Source organism: Pseudorasbora parva, chromosome 14 (assembly GCF_024679245.1).
Source record: "Pseudorasbora parva isolate DD20220531a chromosome 14, ASM2467924v1, whole genome shotgun sequence".
In the NCBI taxonomy this organism is placed as follows: domain Eukaryota; kingdom Metazoa; phylum Chordata; class Actinopteri; order Cypriniformes; family Gobionidae; genus Pseudorasbora; species Pseudorasbora parva.
In genome coordinates this window covers 20,837,756-20,865,326 of record NC_090185.1, presented here as the reverse complement: position 1 = coordinate 20,865,326, position 27,571 = coordinate 20,837,756, and the positions used below count along the sequence as shown (strand labels likewise).

Sequence of the window (27,571 nt, the reverse complement as noted above, 5' to 3'; positions counted from 1 at the left end):
ACCGCAACAGGTTACCAATGGAGTTGTTTTAATTTCTTCTTTATATATATATATATAAATTCTTCTTTATATATATATATATATATATAAAGAAGAAATTAAAACAACTCCATTGGTAACCTGTTGCGGTCAACACACTCCCTTAATGGTAAATAAACGCAAACCCATAGTCTATAGCTCTCCAAAGACTTTGTATTGCGTGTAGCGTTCGCCTCGTCTTTTCTTACTTATCAGCTTTTAGACATTGTTCTGTTTTTTGTTATATGTAACAATGTATACAGCAAACAAGCTAAAAAAAACACATAACTAAGCTTTTGTAAGCTGTCGACCCCAAAAAACGAGCGTTACAGGTAGACAAAAGTGGATACAGACAATAAGATGTGAAGCTTCAACAGGAAGAATGGGGACATTTTGTGATCCTGACACTCTGTAAGTCTCAGTATGCCTACATGTGCAGTAAACATTTTGTCAAATATCCAAATGTCAGTTTTACACATTATATTTCCTGTCGCTGATTACTTTCCCCTCCAGTGAGTGTAGTTCTCACTGTTCTCACTCTCTGTCTCAAGTGCCTGCATCCACTTTTGTGCCCTTAAACGTTTGTTTTTGGGGTCAACAGCTTATAAAAACTTCTGGGGTTTGTTCCTGGGTTTTTTAGCTTGTTTTCTGTACACTTTGTCACATATCAGCTTTTAGACATTGTTAGATTTTTTTGTAATAAGTCAGAAATGACAAGGAGGCCGCTTCCCGCAATAGAAAGTCAATGGAGACGGTTGGTTTGTTCCACCCCCGGTGGGCGTGGCTTTCATATTATGACGCGTGTCACTCTGTCTATAGATGTAATGGGTTTTTTTACCATAGAAACTGTATATTCTATCCCCCTATACTGCCCCTACACCTAAACCTACCCATCACAGGAAACATTCTGCATATTTACCTTCTAAAAAAAAACTCATCCTGTATGATTTATAAGCCTTTTGATGTAGGTGATATCAGGTTTTACTATTCTTATGGAGACATTTGGTCCCCACAATACAATATAAAGAAGGACACACACACACACACACACACACACACACACACACACACACACACACACACACACACACACACACACATATATATATTATACTGATGTTTTATCTGCATTATATTTTACAGGTTGTGCAACTTGACCCTGTCATAGAAGATGATATTGAGCTACAGAAGTACTCCAAGGTAACGTGGAAACTGCAGTCACAATTTATGACCCATTCATTCGTTCATTCAGCACTATAGTAGGGCTGGGCGATCTATCAAATAATCATAATATATAGTGGAGATGGAGACAAGTTAGCCACGAGCAATCCTTCTTAGTCTCATTACCTGCAAGCATGAGAGCATTTACGATATTAGATTCAATTAATTTCCATTAATCAATTTTTTCAATGGATCAGTTCATAACCCTGAACAATTTGTATGCATGATCACACAAAAGGGTGTCCTCAAGTCCTCACCTCACTTTAAATATTTTATGTTTTAGAAAAATATATATTTAGGTAAATACAGCTATACAACCATGGCTGTTTGGTTGAAAAGATGATTCCTTTTAATGGAGAAAAATCACCATTTCAAGCCCTTTTTGACACCTAAATATCAAAGATATATATTGAATCGTGACCAATCACACTTTGTAATGACCACAATGTGAGTAAGTCTCGGACTAATTGTGAAATTATGTTTCTACAGCTTCTTCCAATACACACAATGCGCTTGGGCGTGGAACTAGACTCTTTTGATGGACACCACTACATTTCTACAGTGGCTCCTGAGGGCCCGGTGGCAAAGCATGGGCTACTTCGGCCAGAGGATGAACTTCTGGAGGTAAAGTCATTTTAAAGAGCATTAACCAGCATATACACTGGCGACCTGGGTCCTCCCTACACCGTATCTATTTGGCATTATGCTAAGGTGTGCTCCCAGGGTATGGCAAGCCTGCAGTGCTTTTTTTGGCTTGCTTTGGTGAGCCTCTTCTCAGTTGCCTTAATAACACTGACCTTTGCATCCTGCCAGCACCAAGCCTCCAGGAAGGCTTGCTGCTGCTGCTGCTGCTGGCTCATAGATGTTCTAGCAGGAGGGCTCCTGAGTCTGACCGAGGCCATCTGCATGACTGTCCCCTGCCTTAACCTCCCCACTGGCCTTGCTTCCTGCCCCCTTCCCTCTAAACTTCCCCCTCCCACCTGGTCTGGTGTCCGAAGGCCGCTGTGCGTTCAGCCTGTTGCTGTTGGCAGGAACATGGCTGGTTAAAGTAGGGGAGATTTGCAGGGCTGCAGGGGAAGTGGCTTATATGGAGGTGAGGCATACCTCAAGGCTCTGTCCTGGGGCTAATGCTTTTGTAGAGGAATCTTTTTAAAAAATCCCAAATTTCAGTGTAACCAGTATCCTTATGTACTCTCAGCCTTGCTAGATGCTTGACAGCCCAATTGTGTGTGTGTGTGTGTGTGTGTGTGTGTGTGTGTGTGTGTGTGTGTGTGTGTGTGTGTGTGTGTGTGTGTGTGTGTGTGTGTGTGTGTGTGTGTGTGTGTGTGTTGCATGTGTGGAGCCCATGGCTTCCCCCTGGTTTGGGCAGATGGCACAGTGCCGCCCCCACTCGCCACAGCAGCTCCAGGCTTGCCCACTCCATGAAATGCCAATCAAAGATGACCAATGGATGTCACAGAGACTGTTATATAGTCACTGGCCTAATAACCACCCAATACATTGTTAATATAGTTTTTTGTCTTTATTTTTTGTCTTTATCTTTTGTCTTATCCTTGTCAAATAAAAAGATTTACAGTTTATAAATTACCATTTTTTAGTACCCCTACTGACTGATCAAGGAAACAATGCAGTTACATATTCTTTATAAGTGAAGTTACTCCCAATAAAATATTTATTGTTTTTGCAGGTAAATGCCGTGCAGTTGTATGGGAAGTCTAGGCGAGAGGCTGTTGCATTTCTCAGAGAGGTTCCTCCTCCCTTTACTTTGGTTTGCTGCAGACGGCTCGCTGAAGAGGGCAGCGAATACCAGCCTGAATCTGAAGAGTGGCACTCATCCAGCCCCTCAGTCAGCTTACAGGAGCAGGTAACAGAAACATGCATGCACAGGGTCCAAAATTAACACCAAACAACCGCTAAATATGAGTAAAAAAATGCCAATACTTTAAAAAGAACTGCGAAATAAAATATGCTTTCTCATTTTGTATTCAATTTACAGATTGAGAATAATCTCTCCATGTTGGCCAAAGATACAAGTCTACGCAACAGTTTGAGGGAAGAGTTACAGGTTTGTCCATATCCACTAATAAAACATTGCTACTGAATTTTAGTTCAGTGGTTCTCTAATACTTTTGCTTTAGGATCTAGATTTTAAATTGAGTATATTATAAAAAATATGTTTAAAAAAATCATTATTTAATTCATTATATTGTATAATTCATTATATTTATTATTTGAATCTCAGTAATTTCAATTACTATATGAAAAATTGGTAACATGATCAAGTTGTCTTTTGTAGTTTGTTTGATTTGAGCAGTTGATTTATTTATTAACCCTCATTAGAACAGACACATTTTTGGGTCACAACCCACCAACTGAGAACTACTGCTAGCTCACCATGAGTTGTGCTTTTCTTTTTAGGACAGTCAGGCATTGGCATGGGAACGGGAGGTAGATGAAGGAAAGCTTCTAGAGTCAAGGGCCCCTGAGAGAAAGCATTTGGAAGAGGAGAAGGATGATGAAGAAGAAAAAGAAGAAGAAGAAGAGGAGGAGGAGGATGAAGCAGAACTGGCTCTATGGTCTCCAAATGTGCAGGTGCTAGAACTAGAGAAAGGAGAGCGAGGTCTAGGCTTCAGCATACTAGACTATCAGGTGGGGAATTACCTCATTTCTTTTTTTCTTTTTGACCTTTTTTCTATATATTTATCTAAGACATATCATGGGGGGAAAAAGATTTGCCTTTCAAGAAGTGTTTGCAAAGCAAAAATAGAGTTAAAGGGATGGTTTACCCCAAAAAATTATTTTACCCCATGATTTACTTGCCCTCAAGCCATCGTAGGTGTTTATGAATTTTTCGAAGACGAATACAATCAGAGTTACAGTGCCTTGCGAAAGTATTCGGCCCCCTTGAACTTTGCGAACTTTTGCCACATTTCAGGCTTCTAAAATAAAGATATAAAACAATTTTTTTTGTGAAGAATCAACTACAAGTGGGACACAATCATGAAGTGGAATGAAATTTATTGGATATTTCAAACTTTTTTAACAAATCAAAAACGGAAAAATTGGGCGTGCAAAATTATTCGGGCCCTTTACTTTCAGTGCAGCAAACACTCTCCAGAAGTTCAGTGAGGATCTCTGAATGATCCAATGTTGACCTAAATGACTAGTAATGATAAATAGAATCTACCTGTGTGTAATCAAGTCTCCGTATAAATCATAGACTGTAAAAAAATATGGACGTAGTGTCCGTGACGTCACCCATAGGATTCTGATAAGCCGTTCTGAAGCGTAAAGTAGAGGCGAGCTGGGCGTTGCCATCTTGGGAGCGAGTCAACGCGTGTCACTCCCGGATAACAGAAAATGGGCAAAAAGGCGGGATGTGCGCTGAGCTGAGGTGACGCAATAACTATAGACGGCGGATAAATGGCTATCCACTTGTAACCACGCCCTTAATTATGCAGAACCTTAAGGCTTTATATAACGGAAACGAATGAGTTATAAAAAAATTCACCCCCCTCAGAGTTGTCATGAAGTTCAAAATTAGCCTTATAAGCCAAAACCACAATTTGTACCAGACTGTAAACATGTTTTTTTCTGCTTTAAAGTTGAGAATTTTAACATGGGGCTCAATGAGATTCTGCTCCCTTCTGGAGCCTGTCCCTAGTGGCCAGTTGAGGAATTGCAGTTTACATTACTTCCGTATTGGCTTCAAGAGAGATCGCGGGAGGTTGCCGCTTGGCATAAATGCACCTGCACTGTGATAGTCTCAGAGGCCGTTTAAAGCGCAGAGAGCATCATGAAGAACAAGGAACACATCAGGCAGGTCCGATATACTGTTGTGGAGAAGTTTAAAGCCGGATTTGGATACAAAAAGATTTCCCAAGCTTTAAACATCCCAAGGAGCACTGTGCAAGCGATTCATATTGAAATGGAAGGAGTATCAGACCACTGCAAATCTACCAAGACCTGGCCGTCCCTCTAAACTTTCAGCTCATACAAGGAGAAGACTGATCAGAGATGCAGCCAAGAGGCCCATGATCACTCTGGATGAACTGCAGAGATCTACAGCTGAGGTGGGAGACTGTCCATAGGACAACAATCAGTCGTATACTGCAAAAATCTGGCCTTTATGGAAGAGTGGCAAGAAGAAAGCCATTTTGTTTAAAGTTTGCCACAAGCCACCTGGGAGACACCAAACATGTGGAAGAAGGTACTCTGGTCAGATGAAACCAAAATTGAACTTTTTGGCAACAATGCAAACCGTTATGTTTGGCGTAAAAGCAACACAGCTCATCACCCTGAACACACCATCCCCACTGTCAAACATGGTGGTGGCAGCATCATGGTTTGGGCCTGCTTTTCTTCAGCAGGGACAGGGAAGATGGTTAAAATTGATGGGAAGATGGATGGAGCCAAATACAGGACCATTCTGGAAGAAAACCTGATGGAGTCTGCAAAAGACCTGAGACTGGGACGGAGATTTGTCTTCCAAGACAATGATCCAAAACATAAAGCAAAATCTACAATGGAAGGGATCAAAAATAAACATATCCTGGTGTTAGAATGGCCAAATCAAAGTCCAGACCTGAATCCAATCGAGAATCTGTGGAAAGAACTCAAAACTGCTGTTCACAAACGCTCTCCATCCAACCTCACTGAGCTCGAGCTGTTCTGCAAGGAGGAATGGGCAAAAATTTCAGTCTCTCGATGTGCAAAACTGATAGAGACATACCCCAAGCGACTTACAGCTGTAATCGCAGCAAAAGGTGGCGCTACAAAGTATTAACTTAAGGGAGCTGGATAATTTTGCACGCCCAATTTTTCAGTTTTTGATTTATTAAAAAAAGTTTGAAATATCCAATACATTTTGTTCCACTTCATGATTGTGTCCCACTTGTTGTTGATTCTTCACAAAAAATTACAGTTTCATATCATTATGTTTGAAGCCTGAAATGTGGCAAAAGGTCGCAAAGTTCAAGGGGGCCGAATACTTTCACAAGCCACTGTATATTAAAAATGTTGTTGCTCCTCCAAGCTTTAAAATGACAGTGGATCAAAAAAGTAATCCATACGACTCCGGGGGGGTTAATAAAGGCCTTATGAAGCGAAGTGATGCGTTTGTGTCAGAAATATATCCATTTTTAAAACTTTATAAACTTTATTAAATATCTAGCTTCCGAGACACGGCCTTACACATCGATTTACAGTGGAAGAGTAACACCTGTCCTGACGCATGACAAATTGACGAGCGCTGACGCGCAGAGGATACAGCAAAACAAAACACCGGTCACGAATTAGAAGTCTAAAATAAGAATTTTTAAAGATATAAGAGAATAAGGAGCTTGAGTTTTTGTCCAGCCCTATTAGTTTTAACCGTTAGATGTCAAAGCTTACGTATCTTTAGCTTAGGGGGTTTTCACACTTGGCTCCTCTTTAAAAAAAATGAATTTAGACTCCTTTGAGTGGACCAAGAGGTGAACCAAGTGAAAAAGGACCCAGTTCTCTTTACATTCACACTGTCCCTGTCCTTAAAAGAGGACTCTGATCCTTTTTCGGTCCACTTTAGTAGGAATGTGGTCTCGGACCCCTTTATGTTGCTTTTTAGATCTAGTCCAGTTCAGTGTTTGACGCTGACACATGTCCTTCAACCTTTGATTCCATTTACTTACATTGTTTGTTCCTCAGTAACCAAGATATTTGTTTGTAAAGATTCTTATTAGTTTTATGACATTGCCACAAATGCTGTTGAATTAAGTCTTTTATCTTTTTACACAAAAATATAATAATTTTTTGCAATACTACAAATTCTTACACTAGCTTTATCGCAAATCCACCTTTGTAACTAACATTTATTTTGAATTGTTTTCCTAGATTCATGTTTATTTATGTTTTATTGTAGAAGACAATGATAACATCATACATCAGCACACAAAAAATAAACTGTACAATAACATAATAAAGATGCAAATTAAATAAACTGTTTTAAATTTTCCAGGCATGCCTAAAAGCAGCATTCAAGTAAGAAATGGAATAATCACATGAAAAAATAAAACTGCATATTCTTCACTGTATGATGTACTCCACTGATTCTTATATTAGGCTAGTAATGCAGATGTTTACGTTCACTGAATACAAAACCATGCACTAGGTGGGTGCGCTCGTAACTCTATTTTAAACTGGCAAGGTGCGCAGCCACATCTTAGTTTGGAAGCGGTTGAAATTGCAATAAACAAGTGTATGTTGTGAACTAATCATTTGTAGAGATTTGTCAGAAGAATCAGCCGTAATGAACAGCCGATTTGTACGGAGACATCTGATGACCAAACTACATTGGAATTCCAATTGGAACATTGGAATGTTTTTAGCGAACCGTACCATAAGATGAGATCGAACCGTACCCAGACCACCTCCCGAGATGGTCTCGGCTTGGTTCGCTTTAAAGCTCTCTGAGATCGTTTGGAGTGTTCACACATGGGTCAAAAATCACATGAACCGCGCTCAGACCCCTGAAAAGGACCAAGTGAAAACACCCTTACATCCTCTGTCGTACATCGCATCAGGGGTTACTCTTTTGCCATAAGTCGACTTGCATAGGCCATCTGCCGGAAGCTAGTTATTTTAGTTTATAAAGTTTTAAATATGGATAGTTTTCTTACAAAAACTCATCGCTTTGCTACACAAGAACTTTATTAACCCCCTGGAGTCGTATGAATTACTTTTGATGGATGGATGCACTTTTGTTTTTGGACTTAAAATCTGGGCAACTCCGATTGTGTTAGTCCAAAAGAAGATACTCATATATACCTAAGATGGCTTGAAGGTGAAAAAAATCATGGGGTAATTTTCATTTTTGGGTGTACTTATCACCAAGTATTTCAGTCTACTCAATTACATTTAGGAATCGAAACAGTTACCATGTTACAAAAACAGTAAAACCAGCTATAAATGTGTGTGTATATAATATATAATAATATGCAGTAAAGACAAGACCAATCAATCACAATTCAGCATGCAAACAGATATAAGAAAGGTTTAATTACAAACTCTTAACAAACTCAAAAAAAGTTTGCAAAGAACAACAACTAAATAAAACAACAAAAAATCCCAAAAATAATTTATTTGCTTGGAAACTTTAAGTTAATTAGAATAAATGAATAGGGAGAAGTTTTATACGTCTGCTGTTTGGAACACACCCTGACCTTAATGTTTAATAAAAAAAAACTGCTGCCTTGCAAAAACTGTAATAAATAGACAAAATAACTAATATCAGACCATAACGTTACATTTTGTTTAAAAACAGTACCATTTATCTATAATTTCAATGCCAAGTAAAGTGTGCCATTAACACATTTTCTATCAGCGTTCCTTTAAGCAGGGGGAAAAAGGAGAAAGTAGACTGGAATCAATGAATCCCCCTGGTCTTTACCAAAGTGCGATCACAGGAAACGTGCGTTGATGTCCCAAGTCTTTGGACATTCAACAAAAGAAAGCAGTGAAACCTTTCCGACTCGGGCCGCCGCTGTTTATCTGGCCCTGGGCCAACCGTCAAACCCTTTGCTCTGCTCACTTAGTACGAAAAGCTGCTTTCCTCCTTCCTTCATTAGCCCTCTAATCAGGGTTAGTACATAACTGCACGTTGATCCTGAATCAGAAGTGATCATGTAATGAGGCCACTTAGAATGCAGAACCTCTCCCGCAGTCCTGCTCTCCACCGCTCCTGTGGGACGCCTCGTGTTTTATATTATCCAGCCATGGGTTTCAATTGATTTCATGCAGGGAAATAGTATTGGCGGGAGCATGCCCATTCTTTCGCAACTTCATCAGGACTGTAATAAATGGCTGCCGCATCATGGAGAATGGGGATCGTGTTTTAATGGTAAGGTATGCGTCTTTCCTCGTCAGAGACTGCCGTGAGTGATGGGGGGCCGCTGCGACATTACATCGCTGCTTAATGGCGATAACCTGAGCAGTGATCCCTTAAATTCTTCCTTTCTCTTCATCTCTCTGGCAAATGAAGGAATGAAGATAGAGGAGAGACGAGGGAACTGGGGACAGAGTCCATAAGCTCCGAGCAAGAAAAAAAAAAAAGTTTTGCTGACTCAAAGTCCTTTGTTTTTCTTTTTTATTGCTATTATGAGATCATACGCAGGGTTTTTTTGTTTGTTTTTGCACCATGAACAAGTACAAACGAACTGCATCAATACCGCATCGATGGTCTGAATTTGAGATGATCTCATCCCCACCAAGGCGAGAGGAGAAGAAATTCACAGTCCTGCAACTTGGATCATAGATCATTGTCACGAAGAGGCTGAAGTACTAAAGCTTACTTTGCAGATCTTCTGGAAGAGTTGCTGGTGCACCCTGGGGTTTATTGGAAGCCATATTGACCTGTTCAGCTTCCTCTCGGTCGAACTCAACGTCTTCATGCTCTGCACCAGCTGAGCCCCCTCCACCTAGCCCTTGTATGTTTGCTTATCTGCACCGAAACTAGCGCTTTTCAACCCGAGGGCCTGATGCATGATGGGTGGGAATTGATTCAGAAGGAGGAGGGGGTATAGACATTTGCAGAGTTGTGAAAGACGTGTTAAAATGTCCATAAATGTATGAGCTGTAAGGATTTGCCAGAAAGACTAAAGTGGGCAACTCCCACAATGCAGTGATGGGTATGGTCTTCTACAGTCTTCTAATGGAGGAAGAATCTCTCAACCTTTCTTCTTGACTTCTTTTCTGTTTCCCGCGGCAGACGGGCCAGGGCCTCTCTAGTCTGCAAGGGGGAAATTGATTTTGCCGCTCTCTCCAGTAAGAGGCCTGAGTTGATAAGGCCACGTCAAGACCTGCAGACATGCTTGGAGCCTTCGAGAACCTTCAATCTCCCCCTCCTTCTACCACCCTTCTTCTCTTCTTTCTCATCTCAACCACTAGTTGCCCCCAAAGCAAGGAGACCTTGTAACCGCAGCTAGATTGATGGAAGCCCACGGTCACACTGACAGCTGGAAACCAGGGAGTTTTTCTTCCCTAAATGACACCCCTGACTGCGTGAGTGACGTGAAGTGGCGACGGCAAAATCATTTGGAGTCACGGCTTGGTTTTTTTGCTCTGACAAAAAGGGGATTGCAAAGTAAAAAGCACTACATGGCAACACGAGAAGGACCCCCTTGGTCGTCCTAGCCATCCTGGTAATGGAGATTAATGAAGGTCATCTTGATCTGAAGAGTCTTGTAGGACATCTGATCTGAAGAGTCATTACTACAAGTTCTCACTAACAATTGAATTTTGCGTATGAAGTCATGGTGCAGCCACGCTGAACTGAAGTATGATTGAGCAGCTCTTCTGCAAAGGGTAGATGTAAGTTGTCCAAAGGGAATGTAGCTTAACATAACCCTCTGTTTGAGTTGGATGTCGGCCCTGCATCGGCTTCAAAAAGACAAATGTCTCTGTTCACAAAAATAATAAACTTGTAGTGTGAAATTGTAACATGAAGAACATGCAGAATTTAATGTTCTCAGAAGGTGCTTGCGTCTATTAATGCAGTTTTGTGGGCTGCAAACTCTCGCTGGGCAAAACAGATGTATTTGTTACGTAGGATGTGAATGCATGGCTCTAATAATTCATGCTGTCCAAGGAGAAGAGATCTGAGAGAATAAACTTTTGAATAATTTTCGATGGTTCAAAGAGCCTAACCTGCACATCAATACAGCATTTAGTCTCATCCAGTGAATGTTTTAAAGGAGAGTCATAAATCATCCCAGTGTGTTATTATTTATTTATCGTTGTTTATTCATTCTGTGGCCCGAAGCTGCAGAAACTGACCAAGGGCTATTTTATTACCGTTGGAGGAAAATAAGCTAAATAAGCTAAGCCAAATTGACTGCAGAACACCATCCTAAATGTTAAAATGTTGAAGAAGGATATACATTATACTTTTCAGCCATGAACAATTGATATAACATCATGTCGGTGTTTTCTTAATGGTGTCTTCCGATATTTGTAGCAGATCCAAGGGAGATTTGTTTGGATTTACTGCCATTGTCATTTCTGCACTGTCTATACCACCTGTTCCTATGTCAAACAGCTGCCCACTGCAGTAAGTTTTATAAAAAACACAAAGGCTGATGTATTGTTCCTCCTCGTGAAGACTTCAAAGCACCTCGCAATATTAACACCATAGCTTGTGGTGTGAAAACAGTAAGTGAACAATTGTCAAAGCAAATCTTTTCCAATCAAATGCATTGTGAATCATTTGAAATGGCCTTCTTCCCAGACACAAGGGGTTTTCGCACCGGGTAGTTCTAGGAACTAGCCATCAGGTTGGTTCCCAAGAACTGATAGTTCCCCTGGGGCCATTTTACTGGCTGCATTCGCACCGCCAATAGAAACTCTGAAGTGACTTAAGCGTCTAATACATTATTAGATAGAACAGTTATACAAAGAAAGTAGACAAAAATATGAAAAAGTATTTGTGTTTGACGTGATTGATGGCCAATGTCGCAAGCTGAGCAGAAATATATAATCATGTATTTCTAAGTATTTGGTCCCCGTAAAGTTGTGTTGGATTTTCTCCTTAGCGTAAAGGTTGAGAGGTCCATCTATCGCTTTTTTCCATGTTTGTATAATTAGTTTATGGAGCAAATATATAGGCTATAATCTGTATACACATCTTTTTTTTTAAATGGCGGGTGACTGTGTTTTGCGTGTGTCTGTCAGCTTACACTTATGTCATTGGTAGTTCCTATTGTGATGGGTTAGACCCTACTCTAAAGTAGGAGCTAATTAAGTGCCCCCAAAAGTTCCTAGAAATAAAATCGTCCCTAGTTTCTGAGGTGTGAACATGCCAAAAAGCAGATACTTTCACCAATAGTTCTAGGAACTATGAAAAGGTGTGAAAAGCACCAGACGTTAGTTTTTAGTTTCCAAAACACTTTTTGAAGAAAAGCAGCATAATACGAGGCAAACATACTAAAGCAGACTTTTAGTGGGATAGTTTTGAGGAATTGATGTAATTGTGCAATTTGCTTTTCCTTGGAATCCTTGGTTCTCTTCTCAAGACAACTACGGTCAGAACAACCAAAAGAAAGATTAAAAGAGAAAAAGCAACACAGACATCCTGGAGTTCCTGGTATTCTGTTCAGCAAGATTGAAGCTGAGGCAGAGCGCAGGAGCAAAACAGATGACTTGGCCTGCCGTTGATTTCTGCAAAACGGCAGATTTACTGTCCGCCTGACACCACGCTGAAGAATTTCAACCCGTTCGACAAGCAGGCCAGCAAAGGGAACGCTTGGAGGAGACACTAGTGAACCTAAGCCAGCAAGAAATATGGGAGATCCATTCCGGCCGCCAATGCGTATGCCCATCTGTTAGCTGGCGGAGAGTTTCGACCATTATTGAGGTTATGTAGACCACAGGAAAACATCATGACGGAACTGTTAGCGTTGCCCTAAACTGATTGAATCCAATTCTGTCTGGCTATTTTTAGCTGCCGATGGTTGTGTGGAAATTTTGCAATGTGCAACACCAGCCAGGAACTTCTGCGATTTAGTTTTCTTTGGATCCTGCGATGTTCCTCGCACCTGAATCATGGAAGACCGCTACTCTTCCAATGAGCCATGTACTGTACACCATGTAAATCATATGAACACTTGGATGGAAACCTGAATAAGAAATGGAGCAACCTAACTGTCTTTCTTTCCATCTCTCATGCGAACATCAATATTGATCAGCGTTTTTATCCCGGAGCAGGTGACGTATTGTCGTATAAGGAGCCCCCTGTGCTGGCCTGTTCCTCTTGGCTTTTTTTCCGTATAAAAGCTGCTCTACTGACATCACTGGCCATGTGGGATGAGAGCAGGGCTTGGAAAGCAAAGCATGCTTGGCTGGAACCCGGCAGCCGGACAATGCAGCCTGTGTCCTCCTAAAGCGCCAGCTGGAGTGGAACTTCAAATCCTCTCTCCAACTTTTTCCTGTCTTTTTTTCCCCCCTCATTCTTTCCCTTCTAGCAGGCCTCAGTTCCTCTCGCTCTGAAATTGCTTTTCTCTTCTCGTCTGCTTACCGTGCAGCAGTGGCTCACTGGGTAATCAGGGGGCAGTAATTGTTGGGCTTGCTGACCCACTTTTTATGTTTAGGCCTGGTGAAATTTCCTAATCTGCTGTCTGCAGTTTCAATCAGGGCCTCCACTAAAGTTCATTGCTAAAACTCCTCGTTAATAATATGTTATCCCCTTGTTCTGATCAAATCAAATCAAAAAATCAAATTAAAACCTGTCTTTTGCGGCCCTGTCCGAAGATGGTGTCAACCACAGATGTCAGAAATCTCAAAAATTGCAAGGATTGGGTGTTCGGCCGTTCTTTTGACATGGTTGGTCGTAAATGTTCATGGGCAGAAAGATGAGATTACTAATGACTGCGCTCCCGCTTCAGTTTTTACTCTCAAATAACTACTTGTTAATCACTTTTATATTGTCATACGCCACATAAAAACCGCCCATATGGGTCATGAAATATATTGTTGGAGACATCAAATCGGTTGAATTGCAGTTTTATGGCTGAGCTCCCCAGAGATGTGATTGATACTGTGGCACTTGGGTTGTTGGAGTGGGAACTTGGCCTCATTTGGCTTTTCAGCAAGTTTATCACGCTCTTTTGAAAGTAGATTTTAATGTGTGGGTCACGGAGTCATTTCGGTTATGAAGTGCGATTTCATGTCACTATCGTGATATTGTGTAGAAATCATTCTAATATGCTGATTTGATAGTTATTGTCAGTGTTGGAAACATTGTGCTGCTTAATTTTTGTATTTTTTTGGGGGGGACTTCAGGATTCATTGATGAATAAAAATATAAAAACAACAGAATTTATTCAAAATACAGATAGAAAGTCTTTACTATGTATAACAAAATGATCAGTTATACACATCCTTGCTGAATAAAAGTATTGATTTCTTTTAAAAAAAAATGAAAGAAAATTGCTGACCCCAATCTTTTGAACAGTAGTGTATATTGTTTCAAATCATTTCTATTTTTAATTAATGCTGTTCTTTTTTACGTTTTATTCATCAAAGAATCCTGAGAAAAAGTATTACAGGTTATAAAAAAAAATATTATGCAAAATTGATAATAAACCATCATATTAGAATGATTTCTGAAGGATCATGTGACTGAAGACTAGAGTAATGGCTGAAATAAATGGCTGGAAAAATAAATTATATTTTAAAGTATATTAAAATAGAAAACCATTATTTTAAATTGTAACAATATTTCACAATAGGGCTGATTTTTTTCTTCTATGTTTTTGATAAAATATTTGCAAGCTTGATGATAATAAGAAACTTATTTTAAAAACGATACAAATATAAACTCTTGACCGATATATTTAAAATTGATTCAAAAGGTATAATTTATAACATTTAGGTTTTTAACTGGAATGACCACAGTAACAAAGCCTGCTTGTTTGCAATTGTTTTAATTTTCTGCTTACATTGGTTCAGATTTAAATGTTTGTGTCCTAATTTAAACAAATAAATTAAACCTCACAAGACAGTCGTCGGCTTTTTGATATGACTGTGACGTATAGGTTAAATCACGGTCACTCCACTCAGCTCATGTTTTCCCCTGTGTTTGTGTGTTTGCTATGGTCTGCATTGCCCTCTGCAGGACCCTCTGGATGTTGCACGCTCTGTTATCGTCATCCGCTCTGTTGTGCCTGGAGGGGTAGCGGACAATCACGGTGGGCTCCTCCCGGGTGACCAGCTGGTTTTCGTCAATGACACCAATCTAGACACATGCTCTCTGGCCCAGGCCGTAGAGGTTCTGAAATCTGCACTGCCTGGGATAGTCTACCTTGGAATCAGGAAACCGCTGGTGGTATGTCATTATGGCACTATTAACATTCAGTGCTGGGGGTGTTTATTTGGGGGAATATTTAAGTTTGGTGGGTATTTCAGGTTTTCCTGACACTAATGATCCTCAAGTCACTTTATTTCTCACAGACTCACAATATGGCTTTTTTTTGTCATGATGCTGCCTGCCATGTAAATCAGACGTTTATAATGATTATTAATTGGGTTACAGTAATATAAGCATAATTAACCGTTGTTTGGCTTGTGGCTAAATAGTTAGCTCCTACTATTGACAAAAGAGTTACATGTGGTATGTCCGTTTATTTTGTATTGATATTTTGCCTTCTTTTGTTTCTATGAACTATATAGACACAGGTCAGCAGTAGTGGGCAGCAGTCCTCTTGGCCTGTAGAGGGTGCCGATGAGCAACCATTGACAAAGCAGGCCGTCAGCCACACTTTCTCATCTATGCCGGAGGTATTCAGAATACACCTTTACTTCACTTATCTTGCAGGGAGTATCATTTTATTCAGAAAATGTTGGTTAAATTGACTGAAAATATTTCTATTTCAAATAAATGCTGTTCTTTTGAACTTTGTAATCATCAAATACTTCAAATCATCAAAAAAAAAAATGGATCACAATTTTGAGCAGCAAATTATCATATAAGAAGGGTTTCTGAAGGATCATGTGACAATGAAGACTGGAGTAGTCATGCTGAAAATTCAGCTTTGCTGAAAATAAAGCATCCTAATATATACAGTAAGGAAAATAAGTATTTGAACAACCTGCTATTTTGCTAAGTTCTCCCACTTGGAAATCATGGAGGGGTCTGAAATTGTCATCGTAGGTGCATGTCCACTGTGAGGGACATAATCTAAAATAAATAAATCCAGAAATCACAATATATGATTTTTAAACTATTTATTTGTATGATACAGCTGCAAATAAGTATTTGAACACCTGTCTATCAGCTAGAATTCTGACCCTCAAAGACCTGCTAGTCTGCCTTTAAAATGTCCACCTCCACTCCATTTATTATCCTAAATTAGATGTACCTGTTTGAGGTCATTAGCTGCATAAGGACACCTGTCCACCCCATTCAATCAGTAAGAATCCAACTACTAACATGACCAAGACCAAAGAGCTGTCCAAAGACACTAGAGACAAAGTTGTACACCTCCACAAGACTGGAAAGGGCTACGGGGAAATTGCCAAGGGGTTTGGTGAAAAAAGGTCCACTGTTGGAGCAATCATTAGAAAATGGAAGAAGCTAAACATGACTGTCAATCTCCCTCGGACTGGGGCTCCATGCAAGATCTCACCTCGTGGGGCCTCAATGATCCTAAGAAAGGTGAGAAATCAGCCCAGAACTACACTAGAGGAGCTGGTCAATGACCTGAAAAGAGCTGGGACCACCGTTTCCAAGGTTACTATTGGTAATACACATAAGGTTCCCCTGCTTAAACCAGCACATGTCCAGGCCCGTCTTAAGTTTGCCAATGACCATTTGGATGATCCAGAGAAGTCATGGGAGAAAGTCATGTGGTCAGATGAGACCAAAATAGAACTTTTTGGTCATAATTTTACTAAACGTGTTTGGAGGAAGAAGAATGATGAGTACCATCCCAAGAACACCATCCCTACTGTGAAGCATGGGGGTGGTAGCATCAGGCTTTGGGGGTGTTTTTCTGCACATGGGACAGAGCGACTGCACTGTATTAAGGAGAGGATGGCCATGTATTGCGAATAACAAGCATATCAAGGTTCTGGTGTGGTCTAGCCAGTCTCCAGACATAAACCCAATAGAGAATCTTTGGAGGGAGCTCAAACTCTGTGTTTCTCAGCGACAGGCCAGAAACCTGACTGATCTAGAGGAGATCCGTGTGGAGGAGTGGGCCAAAATCCCTCCTGCAGTGTGTGCAAACCTGGTGAAAAACTACAGGAAACGTTTGACCTCTGTAATTGCAAGCAAAGGCTACTGAACCAAATATTAACATTGATTTTCTCAGGTGTTCAAATACTTATTTGCAGCTGTTTCATACAAATAAATAGTTAAAAAAATCATACATTGTGTTTTTTGGATTTCTGGAGCCCTCCATGATTTCTAAGTGGGAGAACTTGCAAAATAGCAGGGTGTTCAAATGCTTATTGTCCTCACTGTAGATTACACACAAATGCTCCCTCACTCACACACACATATAATATATTAATATTATATACACACATATTATATAAACAAACTTTTTTTTTTAGAATTGATTAATCATGATTAATCATATATATTTTGCTTCAGGTAATTTGCCAAATATAGATGGGTCTGAACTTTTTTCGTCTTTTTTTGTAAAAAAATGTATATATTTTTAACAAAAATGCAAGTAAATTTAGTTAAGTTAGCAGATGTTAATAAGCTAAAGTAAATGTTTTGTTGTTGGTCTTTGACATGAAAAAAGTTTGAGCCCTGCTCTAAACATCTGTAAACAGACTTTTGTCCATCAATATGTAGGAAGGAAACCCTACTATAGTTCAATTAACAAAGAGGGCACGAACTGAAGCGAGAAAGGAAAAAGGGCGAGGTAAAAGAGGAACAAATGAGCGAGCCTCCTGAGAGGGATCTTTTTGGATGTGATGCATGACCCCCTCTATGGGCCTTTGAAATGTACCATATTATCCTTGAATTTTAGCAAAGATGTAATTGAGGCGGCCGAGTCAAGTGCTGCTGTAAATCTACTCAAAACGAGACTAATTGCACCATTAAGATTTTAGACTCTGCACATTTTTCATGGCAAATTGGTTCTGCTCTCCGCAAGGGTGGGGGGGTTGAGAAAGGCGCTGAGTCGGCTTGTTGGAGCGACGCGGGGGAAAAGTGCGCTTTCAGCTCTTATGATCCGTAAGTGTGTGGAAGAGGGAGAAGAGGACGAGCTCCGGCACCCTGTTGCAGGGATAGAAAGAGCTGCTTTGTATGCGGCAGACAGGCAGGAGGTGAGATGTCTCTACCTTACACGCCCCCTCCAACATCAGACGTTTCTGTTAGCGGATGATTTAAGGGGGAGGAATGTTAAAAGGGGTATAAAGTAGCATAGGGTTTCGCTATCAGGAGTTTCGGTATGGGGGGAATTGACTCAGAAACTGAAACCAAGTGGGATAGGTTTGGACTGAGTTCGGTACAACTCTTGAACCTTGTTTTGACTAAAGATGATGTTGCACTATTGATATTAATATGAACATTTTAGCTTTTATTTGATTGATGTGGCCTTGTGGTTGAACATTTTGGTTGGTGAGCAAAAGGTTGTAGGTTAAAATCCCACAAGAATGGTTTGGTACAACTCTTGGGCCTTGTTTTGACCTAAAGATGATGTTTTTGAGCACTTTTGATATTAATATGCACATTCTAGCTTGTATTCGATTGATATGGCCTTGTGGTTCAAGATTTAGGTTGGTAGGCAGAAGGTTGTTGGTTCAAATCCCACAAGAATTGGATTATAAACTATAAGGGAGCGGTTAAAGGGATCTTTCACTGAAAAATACTGACCCCCTTCAGAAACCAATACAAAGTCTGGAAAGTTTGGACTGTGTAGTAAACCTCCTGGGCCTCGTTTGGACTACAGATGATGTTTTTAAGAAATGTAGATATGGATATGAAAATGTCTTCTTGTATTTGGTTGATATGGCCTTGAGGTTCAAGATTTTGGTTGGTCGCCAGAAGGTTGTAGAATCAAATTCCACTGAAATTGGTTTATAAACTATTATCAGTGTGCATTTAAATGAATTATTCACCTGAAAATTAACCCCCTTAGAAACAGTTACAAAGTCGGCCAACTTTGGGCATCAACATTTCATCTCAATGGGTTGGTCACCAGAAGGTTGTAGGTTCAAATCCCACACAAATTTACATTTAAAGGCATAGCCTACGCAAAAATCTCACCCTCATGTCATTCCAAACCTTTATGACTGTCTTCTCTTGAGCACAAAAGTAGATCTTAAGCAGATTTACGTTGCTCTTTTCTGTCTAATAAAGGTGTATTTATACTACTAAGCTCGAAAAATGCACCATAAAAGTGGTATATGACTCTCCCTACTATTCTTAGCTTTTTCTGAAAAACAGATGCAATCGAAGTTGAAATGTCATGTTCTTTGTGGGTAGGAATTTGGAAATGTCTCATCTGACGACCTGGATGAGGAGCCGGAACTGATCCTTGATGCCTCTCCCCGCTATGCCTCTCCCCTCACCACTGTTGACCTCCTGCCCGGCCTGGAGCGAGAGATGGCTGTGGATGAAGATGATGAAGAGCAGGAGATGGAAACCATGATGGATCAAGCGAGTTCCAAGGTCAAGGGCACTAGTATGCCTTCATACCTCAGCGAGATGAGTCGTTCCCGGGAAAAAACAGCAACATCCAGCCTCTACCAGTTCAACGCTCAAGCTGATTTGCAAGAACAGGTAATGCATAATGAAACTCCGATGCCAAAGAGGATTTTAAGAGGTTTTAAGGCCATACAATGCGTCCAAATACCTTTTGGCTTATATTTGTAACACTAAATTTATATATTCAGTATATTATAAAAATAAGTATTTTTTGCATCACATCGATGAGTTTTAATTTATGTTAATGCAACAAATACATTTTCTTAATGCAAAATTAATATTTTTTTTTAATGACCTGGACTTTTTTTAAATAAATGACTTCTAGACTTTTTATAGATTAATCCATAGCTGTCATCATGTTTATTTTTATGTAAGATCTGACACCTTTCTGTAATCTATTAAAATCGTAATGCATTATTGAAACTCTTGTGTTGTTGCTCCCACAGTTCGCTGACGTGAACGATGATCTTTGTACCAGCTTTGAGAAGATTCAGATGCAGCTCCCACAAATTCCCCTCAGTGAGTGCTTGTCTTTAAAGCCAGCTTTATTTAAATAAGTACAGTTCAGAACAGTGTGATATTTATACGTCTGTTCTCAGGTCAGTCGGCCTCATGGGTAGAGGCAGCGGACAGCGAGGCAGACTCTGACTCTCGAAACGAAGGCTCAGAACTCACTTTGACCGACACTGACACTGAGTGAGTAATCTGTATCAATCTGAGTAATCTTCATCTGTAATAAACGCACACGCCTAACTCTATCTATCGCTCAACTAACCTCTGTTTACAAACTAAATTACCCTGTTTTCATTGGTTTATTTTTTGAGAGTACAAAAAACATCTCTCTACCAGCTAATACACAACTTAATGTATTTAAGAACTATGAGTTCTTAAATACATTTTTTTGATAGCTAAAGATTGATGCCTTGTGAGGAGTTTTAATTACCATGTTTTCTAATGGATCCATAGCGGCACCTGCTGGACAAATGTGGTGCTTATTCACAGGACGGTTGTAAAACTAAATTTTTAAAGATGTTAAAATAAGATACTCGAATTAAAGAGTTTGTGGTGTTCAGCATACACTTAGAGATTTATGCTTTTTGATATGTTACAAGTTTTAGAAAATGATCATGCTTATCTTAATTATGAAAATTTGTTAATTATGATAATCTGAGCTACCACTGCGCCATAACCCAGGTGTGGTAGAGAAATTGAAGAAAAGTGAGAAACGGATATAAAATGCCGTTTTGAGCTACACAATGAATGGTGTCAAATTGGTGTGAAACGCAGCTGAGACTCGGCCAGCTGTTGTGTGTGTGTGTGTGTGTGTGTGTGTGTGTGTGTGTGTGTGTGTGTGTGTGTGTGTGTGTCCTTTTGGTTTGTACACATACAATATGTAATTGAAAATTAATAGCAAATTAATTAATGTTTTTTCAATGCACAGTATTGATGTGTAGATGGGGAATTTTGTTTAATTATATTTTTATTATATTATTGAATTGTACATTTAAAAGATAAATAAATATACTGTATGTATTGTAAATTGTCAAAATATATTACATAACATCATTAATTATTATACCACTAATAATAATGATAATTTTAAACTCATTATTATTATTGTTGTTATAGATCACCTATGCAATAATATATTTCATTTAATAATTTCAGTGTTCATTTTGGTACATTCTAGCTTTGTATGTAGCTCAGTTGACCTTAATTTATATATTAATGAGTGTGTGAGTGTGATCAAGTCAGAATCACAGTCTATAATATGACTCTGTGACTGTTATACATCTATTTCTTATATTTCACTCTTGCTCTGCAGATCTGCTCAACGGACTTCCTCTCGCAACAGGAAGAGAAGAAATCAGGGCGCTGCTGGTCCAATCAGAGGAGGCCACCGGTAGCAGTTCACTTTTCTACATTACTCATCATTGATACTGATAATTTGGTTCTTGGAATGTATTATAACTGTACATTATATGTATTTTCTGCAGTGATCTGCCAGAAAGAGAGGAGGGAGAAGGTGAGGAGACGCCTGCGTTCAGTCACTGGGGACCCCCACGCAGGTAAAACACACTGAATGTGTGTGTGTGGTTTGAGATTTCAATAGAAAGGTGAAAGTAACAAAAATTAAGATAATGAAAATGAAGTGTCTATGAAAAAGATGTGACATATAATTGACACCTTCCCAAAATAAAATTAATTTGTATGTTTATAATACATTTACAGTTATTTAACTTAATATTATAAGGATAAATATTTTAATACTATATAAAAATATAAATTATTGTTGTTGACTACCAGCTTCTATATTCAAAATATGTTTTATGTTATATCTTATATATATATATCTGTTTTTCACAAAAAGCTAAAAATAGTAGGGAGAGTCATATGGAATAATTTAATATATTTCATTAAATAATAATACTCTGATACTGATACATTAAATAGATTATTTAATGTATCAAGTGTTTTTGTATCAGAGGAGATAACCATTATATGCTCAATAATAATTATTTTATATTGTATTATATTACATAATTAAATATATACACTACCAGTCAAATGTGACACTAAATGCATTTTATATTTTTATTATAAATGATGCTGTTTTTCTGTTAACTTTTTTTATTCCTCAAAGGATTCTGAAAAAAAAAATCCACAGCTGATTTCAGAATTGATAATAATTGGAAATGTTTCTTAAACACTAAATTATCATATTAGAATGATTTCTGAAGGATCACGTGACTAGAGTAATACACAAGACTTGAGTAATGATGCTGAAAATATAGTACAGGAATAAAGTACAATTTAAAATATATTTAGATATAAAAGTTATTTTAAATTGTAATAAAATTTCACAATATTTCTGGTTTTGTTTGGATCAAATAAATAAGCTTTGGTGAGCATAAGAGACTTAATTCAAAAACACAATTTGTTTCTTCTTCTTGGTCTCAGAGTGGAGGTGTGGCTAGAGCCGCAGGTGTCTCTGGGGATCAGCATAGTGGGAGGACGCACCGTTATAAAGAGGCTGAAGAACGGAGAGGAACTGAAGGGCATTTTCATCAAACAGGTGCTGCCAGACAGCCCAGCTGGACGCACGGGTGCCCTTAAAACAGGAGACAAGATCTTACAGGTCTGAGAGCCGAACATATAAATGTTCAGACGCATTCTTATTAGTACACAACTACCCCAAATAATATTCTAGTCTTTTCTGCTTACTGACCATTTTATAGAGCCATATTCTTTATTTTGTGATGTTTTATTTATCCCTGAATCTGCTTATGAACACTTCTTGCACCAAAAGGGGCTGTAATTGTTTTTGTTTTTTTGAGACAATATGTAAATTACCTATTGTATTATTGGCTAGATTTTTGCATATTTAAACTACTGGCTTAATTCACTGTCATGCAATTTTTTAGCATCTTGACACTCCCAGATGAACATATGTTGATTTGTAAATGTGGGTGTGCTTATGTTAAAATGCAAATGGTTCAGACGCATGGTCTAAGTAACCTATTTTTTTTTCCTGTTCTTAAATGCATGTCCCCTTAAATCCTCTCTTTTTGCTCTCTCTTCCCTCTGTACTTTGTCCTTTCGTCATCCTCTGTGATAAATAGGTTTCTGGAGTGGATTTGCAGAACGCCAGCCATGAGGAGGCAGTACAGGCTATCAAAGCAGCGCCCAGTCCCGTAGTCTTCGTCGTGCAGAGCCTGTGCTCCACTCCACGGGTAAAGTCCATTTAAAATGCCATCATCTTCTCCTGCCACTGTGCACCTCAGATATGACACCCCCCCAATCCCCCTCACCGTTCATGCCTGAGTGCTCTCATTTATGAAAATGGGGCCAATTCAGTTCCAGGTTAACAATAATAATGCTGTTAAAGGTCTGGCACTCTTTCGATTGCTTATAGTCCCCTGTATTTTTCGATAATGCGCCTCTATTTTGTAGTTACCAGAAATTGGTTTTCTGAATATCAAAATATTAATAGTTACATATTTTCATAAAATTATATATATATATATATATATATATATATGTGTGTATATGTATGTGTGTATATAATATATGTATTTATAAATAATACATTTAGTAATTATATTCTATTTAATTGTGCATATATTTGATTTTATAATTAACAAAGTATTTTTTAAAAATGGTAAATTTTAACATTTAGGGATTGTAATATTCATGTAATCATTTATTTAAATTAAACAATTATTTATTTTACATGTTTACTCAATAAATTACTGAATTCACAAAAATGTTTAATCATCCATTACCTGGCTTGGCTATTATGTTTTTCTGTTGGTAATTCAAAATAATATTTAAATAATAAAAAGTTATTTAATATAGGAAGTGCGGTCAAAATGTGTGAGGGAACATGCCCTCTAAAGACCTACTAGATGATTTTTGTATCTCAATATTGTGGTCAGAAAGCAGTGTATGAGCCTCTGGCAGCATCCTTATAGAGGGTCTGTGTGATTTGAGGGAAGAAGCTCTTCCTGAACCTGTCTGTTTTGACCCTAAGGCTGCAGTCGCATCTTTTGCACAGTTGAGCAAAGCTGTTGTTTCATATAGTACAACTCAATGATTTTTTTGACCTTTGTTCGAATGCCCTGCAGGTTGGGTACTTCAACCTTAGCAACCAAACAAACGCAGGATCTTTTGGTGCTGTTCCCATGCCATGTGCTAATACCTCCTGATTGTATGGTTTCAACAGTAATAGCGACACTAACGGGATGTCAATGATTGATGTCTTCCTCTGTCTGAGATAATTGATTTCATTCTCTCTCAGCCTCAGTCTGGGAACACACAAATCTCTTGAGCTGATGTGTCCGTGTTTGTTATCCGTGAGGTTGACTTTCTGCATGTGTGTGTGTGTGTTCGCAGCCTGTTTCAGTGACGGCCTCCAGCATTAGACAGCACAAGGCTAAGAGGAAAGCTGCCCAGGTGGGTTTACAAGGCTGCGCTCTGCACAAGTTCACCTCTTGAGTTGTGGCTCTTTCACCTTCAGCTCTGGGATTTTCAACAAATCATGCACAAAAATACATATACTGAGAGATATTGTAAATAGGAGGGCTGTACATTTTGTGCATGTAGTTCTAAAAAAAATTGAAATTTTTCTATTTTTGAAAATAGAAAAAAATTTATGCATTTAATCATGCTAGTCCTATTATTATAAAAAAAAAAAATATATATATATATATATATATATATATATATATATATGCTATACACACACCCCTCCTAAACAATGAATTAAGGTGTTCCAATCACTTCCATTGGTATGTGTATAAAATCAAGCACTAGGAAGATGCTTCTAAAAACATTTGTGAAAGAATGGGTCGTTCTCAGTAGCTCAGTGAATTCAAGTGTAGTACCTTGATAGGTTGCCACCTGTGTAATAAGTCCATTCATGATATTTCCTGTCTACTAAATATTCCACGTCAACTGTTAGTGATATTATAACAAAGTGGAATCATTTGGGAACAACAGCAATTCAGCCACAAAGTGGTAGGCCGTGTAAAATCACAGAGCGGGGTCAGTGCATGCTGAGGCACAGTGTGCAGAAGTTGGCAACTTTCTGCAGAGTCAATAACTACAGGCCTCCAAACTTCATGTGGCCTTCAGATTAGTAGAGACATGTTCTCTAAAGTGAAAAATCACGCTTCTCTGTCTGGCAATATGATGTATGAGTCTGGGTTTGGTGGTTGCCAGGAGAATGGTACATGCCTGAATGCATTGTGCCAAGTGTAAAGTTTGGTGGAGGGGGGATTATGGTGGGGTTTGTTTTTCAGTGGTTGGGCTTGGCCCCTTAGTTCCAGTGAAAGGAACTTTTAATGCTTCATGCTACCAAGACATTTTGAACAATTTCGTCCTCCCAACTTTGTGGGAACAGTTTGGGGATGGCCCCTTCCTGTTTTAACATGACTGCGCAACACTGCACAAAGCAAGATCCATAAAGACATAGATGAGTGAGTTTTGTGTGGAGAAACAAGTGTGGAGAACTGGCCTGCACAGAGTCCTGACCTCAAAATATACATATTAATATTAATTAAACCTGGAAATATATATATTTAAAATATTTTATTTAATTTTTATTAATATTTTTAATGCCTTTTAGTGTTTTCTCAGACTTATATATTCTGGACCATATTTTGTATATGAACACATAATATTAGCAGCCTATAGAGCATACAAATCTGCAGCATTTACTGCAATATGATTCTCACTGCAACTGTATCGTCCGTAATAATCTGTTATTATTTTATTACTGTAATGATCACACTCTGAGTCTCTTTGCAAAATAGCTGGATGCTGTATTATTTTGTGTCTGTTTCAAGATGACTTTATGTCCACTAGAGTAAATATCTAAGCCTGGTTTCCACTCACATCAAAGCACAACCCATCAACATCTGTTATAGCCCTCACCACATCCCAGAATCAAGAGAAACAATGAAAGAAAAGAGGACATATATGCGCAAGCAAGCCCATGATCCTGAGAAATGGTGTCTCTTCCCAGGAGACCTGCAGAAGAATCCCAATTTGAAATCTTCTAGATACCTCTGGAGTCGCTGTGTTTTGATTAAAACAGTTTTTTCTAGCAATTAATTTGAAATTACGGTAATTTGCCTAATTGCTCCTTCATCCATTAGTTGTATTCGGCTCCCAAGGCTACGTGATTATTCACCACAATCAGAATATGGGGCCCTCTAATTACACCCTGCAAATTTAATTAACTTTTCAGCTCGTATCTGAAGAAAAACTCACTGCTTTGCATTTCTGATGTTACGTTCCAAAAGAAAATATAAATTTAGATTTGAAAAGGGAACTGCTGCAGACTAAATAGAAGAATTAACTTTCATAATATGCCATAAACAAAGATTTTCTGTATATTGTGAGCAAAATTGGCTGCTAATACCTGTATTCACATCTATTGCACATTAGTGGTCTTCCTCCCTCGATATCGTTCTTCCATCATTCATTAGCTATTAATCAGCAGTAAGTGTCGCTCTCTGGTGCAGTGAAACATTATGGCATCCTTCTGTAAGCGCCACTAATAGCTGATTAATGCTAATAGATCTGTTAGAGGTGGCTTATGTGAGCTACTATAGCTGCAGCTTTATTGAGACATGGTTAGCCTTTATTAGACACTGTTGTCACTGGTTAAATGTGATCATTTGCATGTATGTTCAGCATTTTGTATATTCTAAATATTGTTAAACATACAAAGCCTCTCTGGACGTCATGGGTTGAGCTTGACCTAGTCCAGCTCCACTCTGTTTAGATCTAATGGGTTGAGGGATAGAGTTATGGGTACGGTTAGGATGTGGTCGGACCTTCTAGCTTCACTCATTATGCCCAAATTACATCTAGATGCTCCACCCATGGCTCTGCAGTGAGCAGCCTCTCAGTTTTTGTCCATGCATACCATGCACATATAGTCTCGTGTAGCCAGACCTTCAGACTGACGGCAGAAGGTCTGGACTCCATAGCAGCTTTTATTGGCCAAGGACTGCCCAAAGGCCGTCTGACTTATATGTAAAGCAACCAGTCATAGTTAGTTTTTTTTCTGTGTCATGCTTAAGGGCGTGAAAATGTATTTTGATGTCCCTACAATAATAGACTGTTGTGTAAAACCCCTGGACGTATTTTAAAAGAGACCATGCCGCAAACTTTACATACTTCACATACTTTTGAAAATCCAGCGCTTAGTTGAACCTGATAGTCCGTTACTGTCACAGTTATAAACACGACAGTGTTCTTTTTCCATGAGGGGGTTTGGCATCACGGCATCATTCTTTCCAGCTGGACTGTTAAAGAACGTGATGCACAAGTCTCCCGGGCATCATGTAGAATTCAACCAATCAGATGACGACTTGGAAAATCTTGAAGTGTTTCCAGCTAAAATTACCACATGATTTACTTACCCTCAGACCATCCTAGGTGTATATGACTTTCAAACGAATACATTCGGCATTATATTAAAAAATGTCCTAGCTCTTCCAAGCTTTATAATGGCAGGGAATGGGGGACGAGATTTTGAAGCCCAACAAAGATTGTGAAGCTCAAAACCCGGAAGTGCAGAGGCTAGAGTAAAACAAAACACCAGTCACGAATTAAAAGTCT

The 27,571-nt window shown here is 38.9% G+C and overlaps 1 protein-coding gene across 1 annotated transcript in view; it reads left to right on the top strand.

Moving 5' to 3' along the window:
• The window catches only part of patj (PATJ crumbs cell polarity complex component), a 143,031-nt gene that overhangs the window by 33,638 nt on the left and 81,822 nt on the right, over positions 1 to 27,571 (top strand). The window contains 15 exon segments of the mRNA XM_067415824.1: positions 1,162 to 1,218; positions 1,729 to 1,863; positions 2,927 to 3,103; positions 3,236 to 3,304; positions 3,658 to 3,888; positions 14,885 to 15,094; positions 15,439 to 15,546; positions 19,214 to 19,510; positions 19,882 to 19,954; positions 20,035 to 20,131; positions 21,261 to 21,338; positions 21,433 to 21,504; positions 22,397 to 22,574; positions 23,059 to 23,169; positions 24,332 to 24,391. Coding sequence (XP_067271925.1) covers positions 1,162 to 1,218; positions 1,729 to 1,863; positions 2,927 to 3,103; positions 3,236 to 3,304; positions 3,658 to 3,888; positions 14,885 to 15,094; positions 15,439 to 15,546; positions 19,214 to 19,510; positions 19,882 to 19,954; positions 20,035 to 20,131; positions 21,261 to 21,338; positions 21,433 to 21,504; positions 22,397 to 22,574; positions 23,059 to 23,169; positions 24,332 to 24,391 — 1,953 coding nt within the window.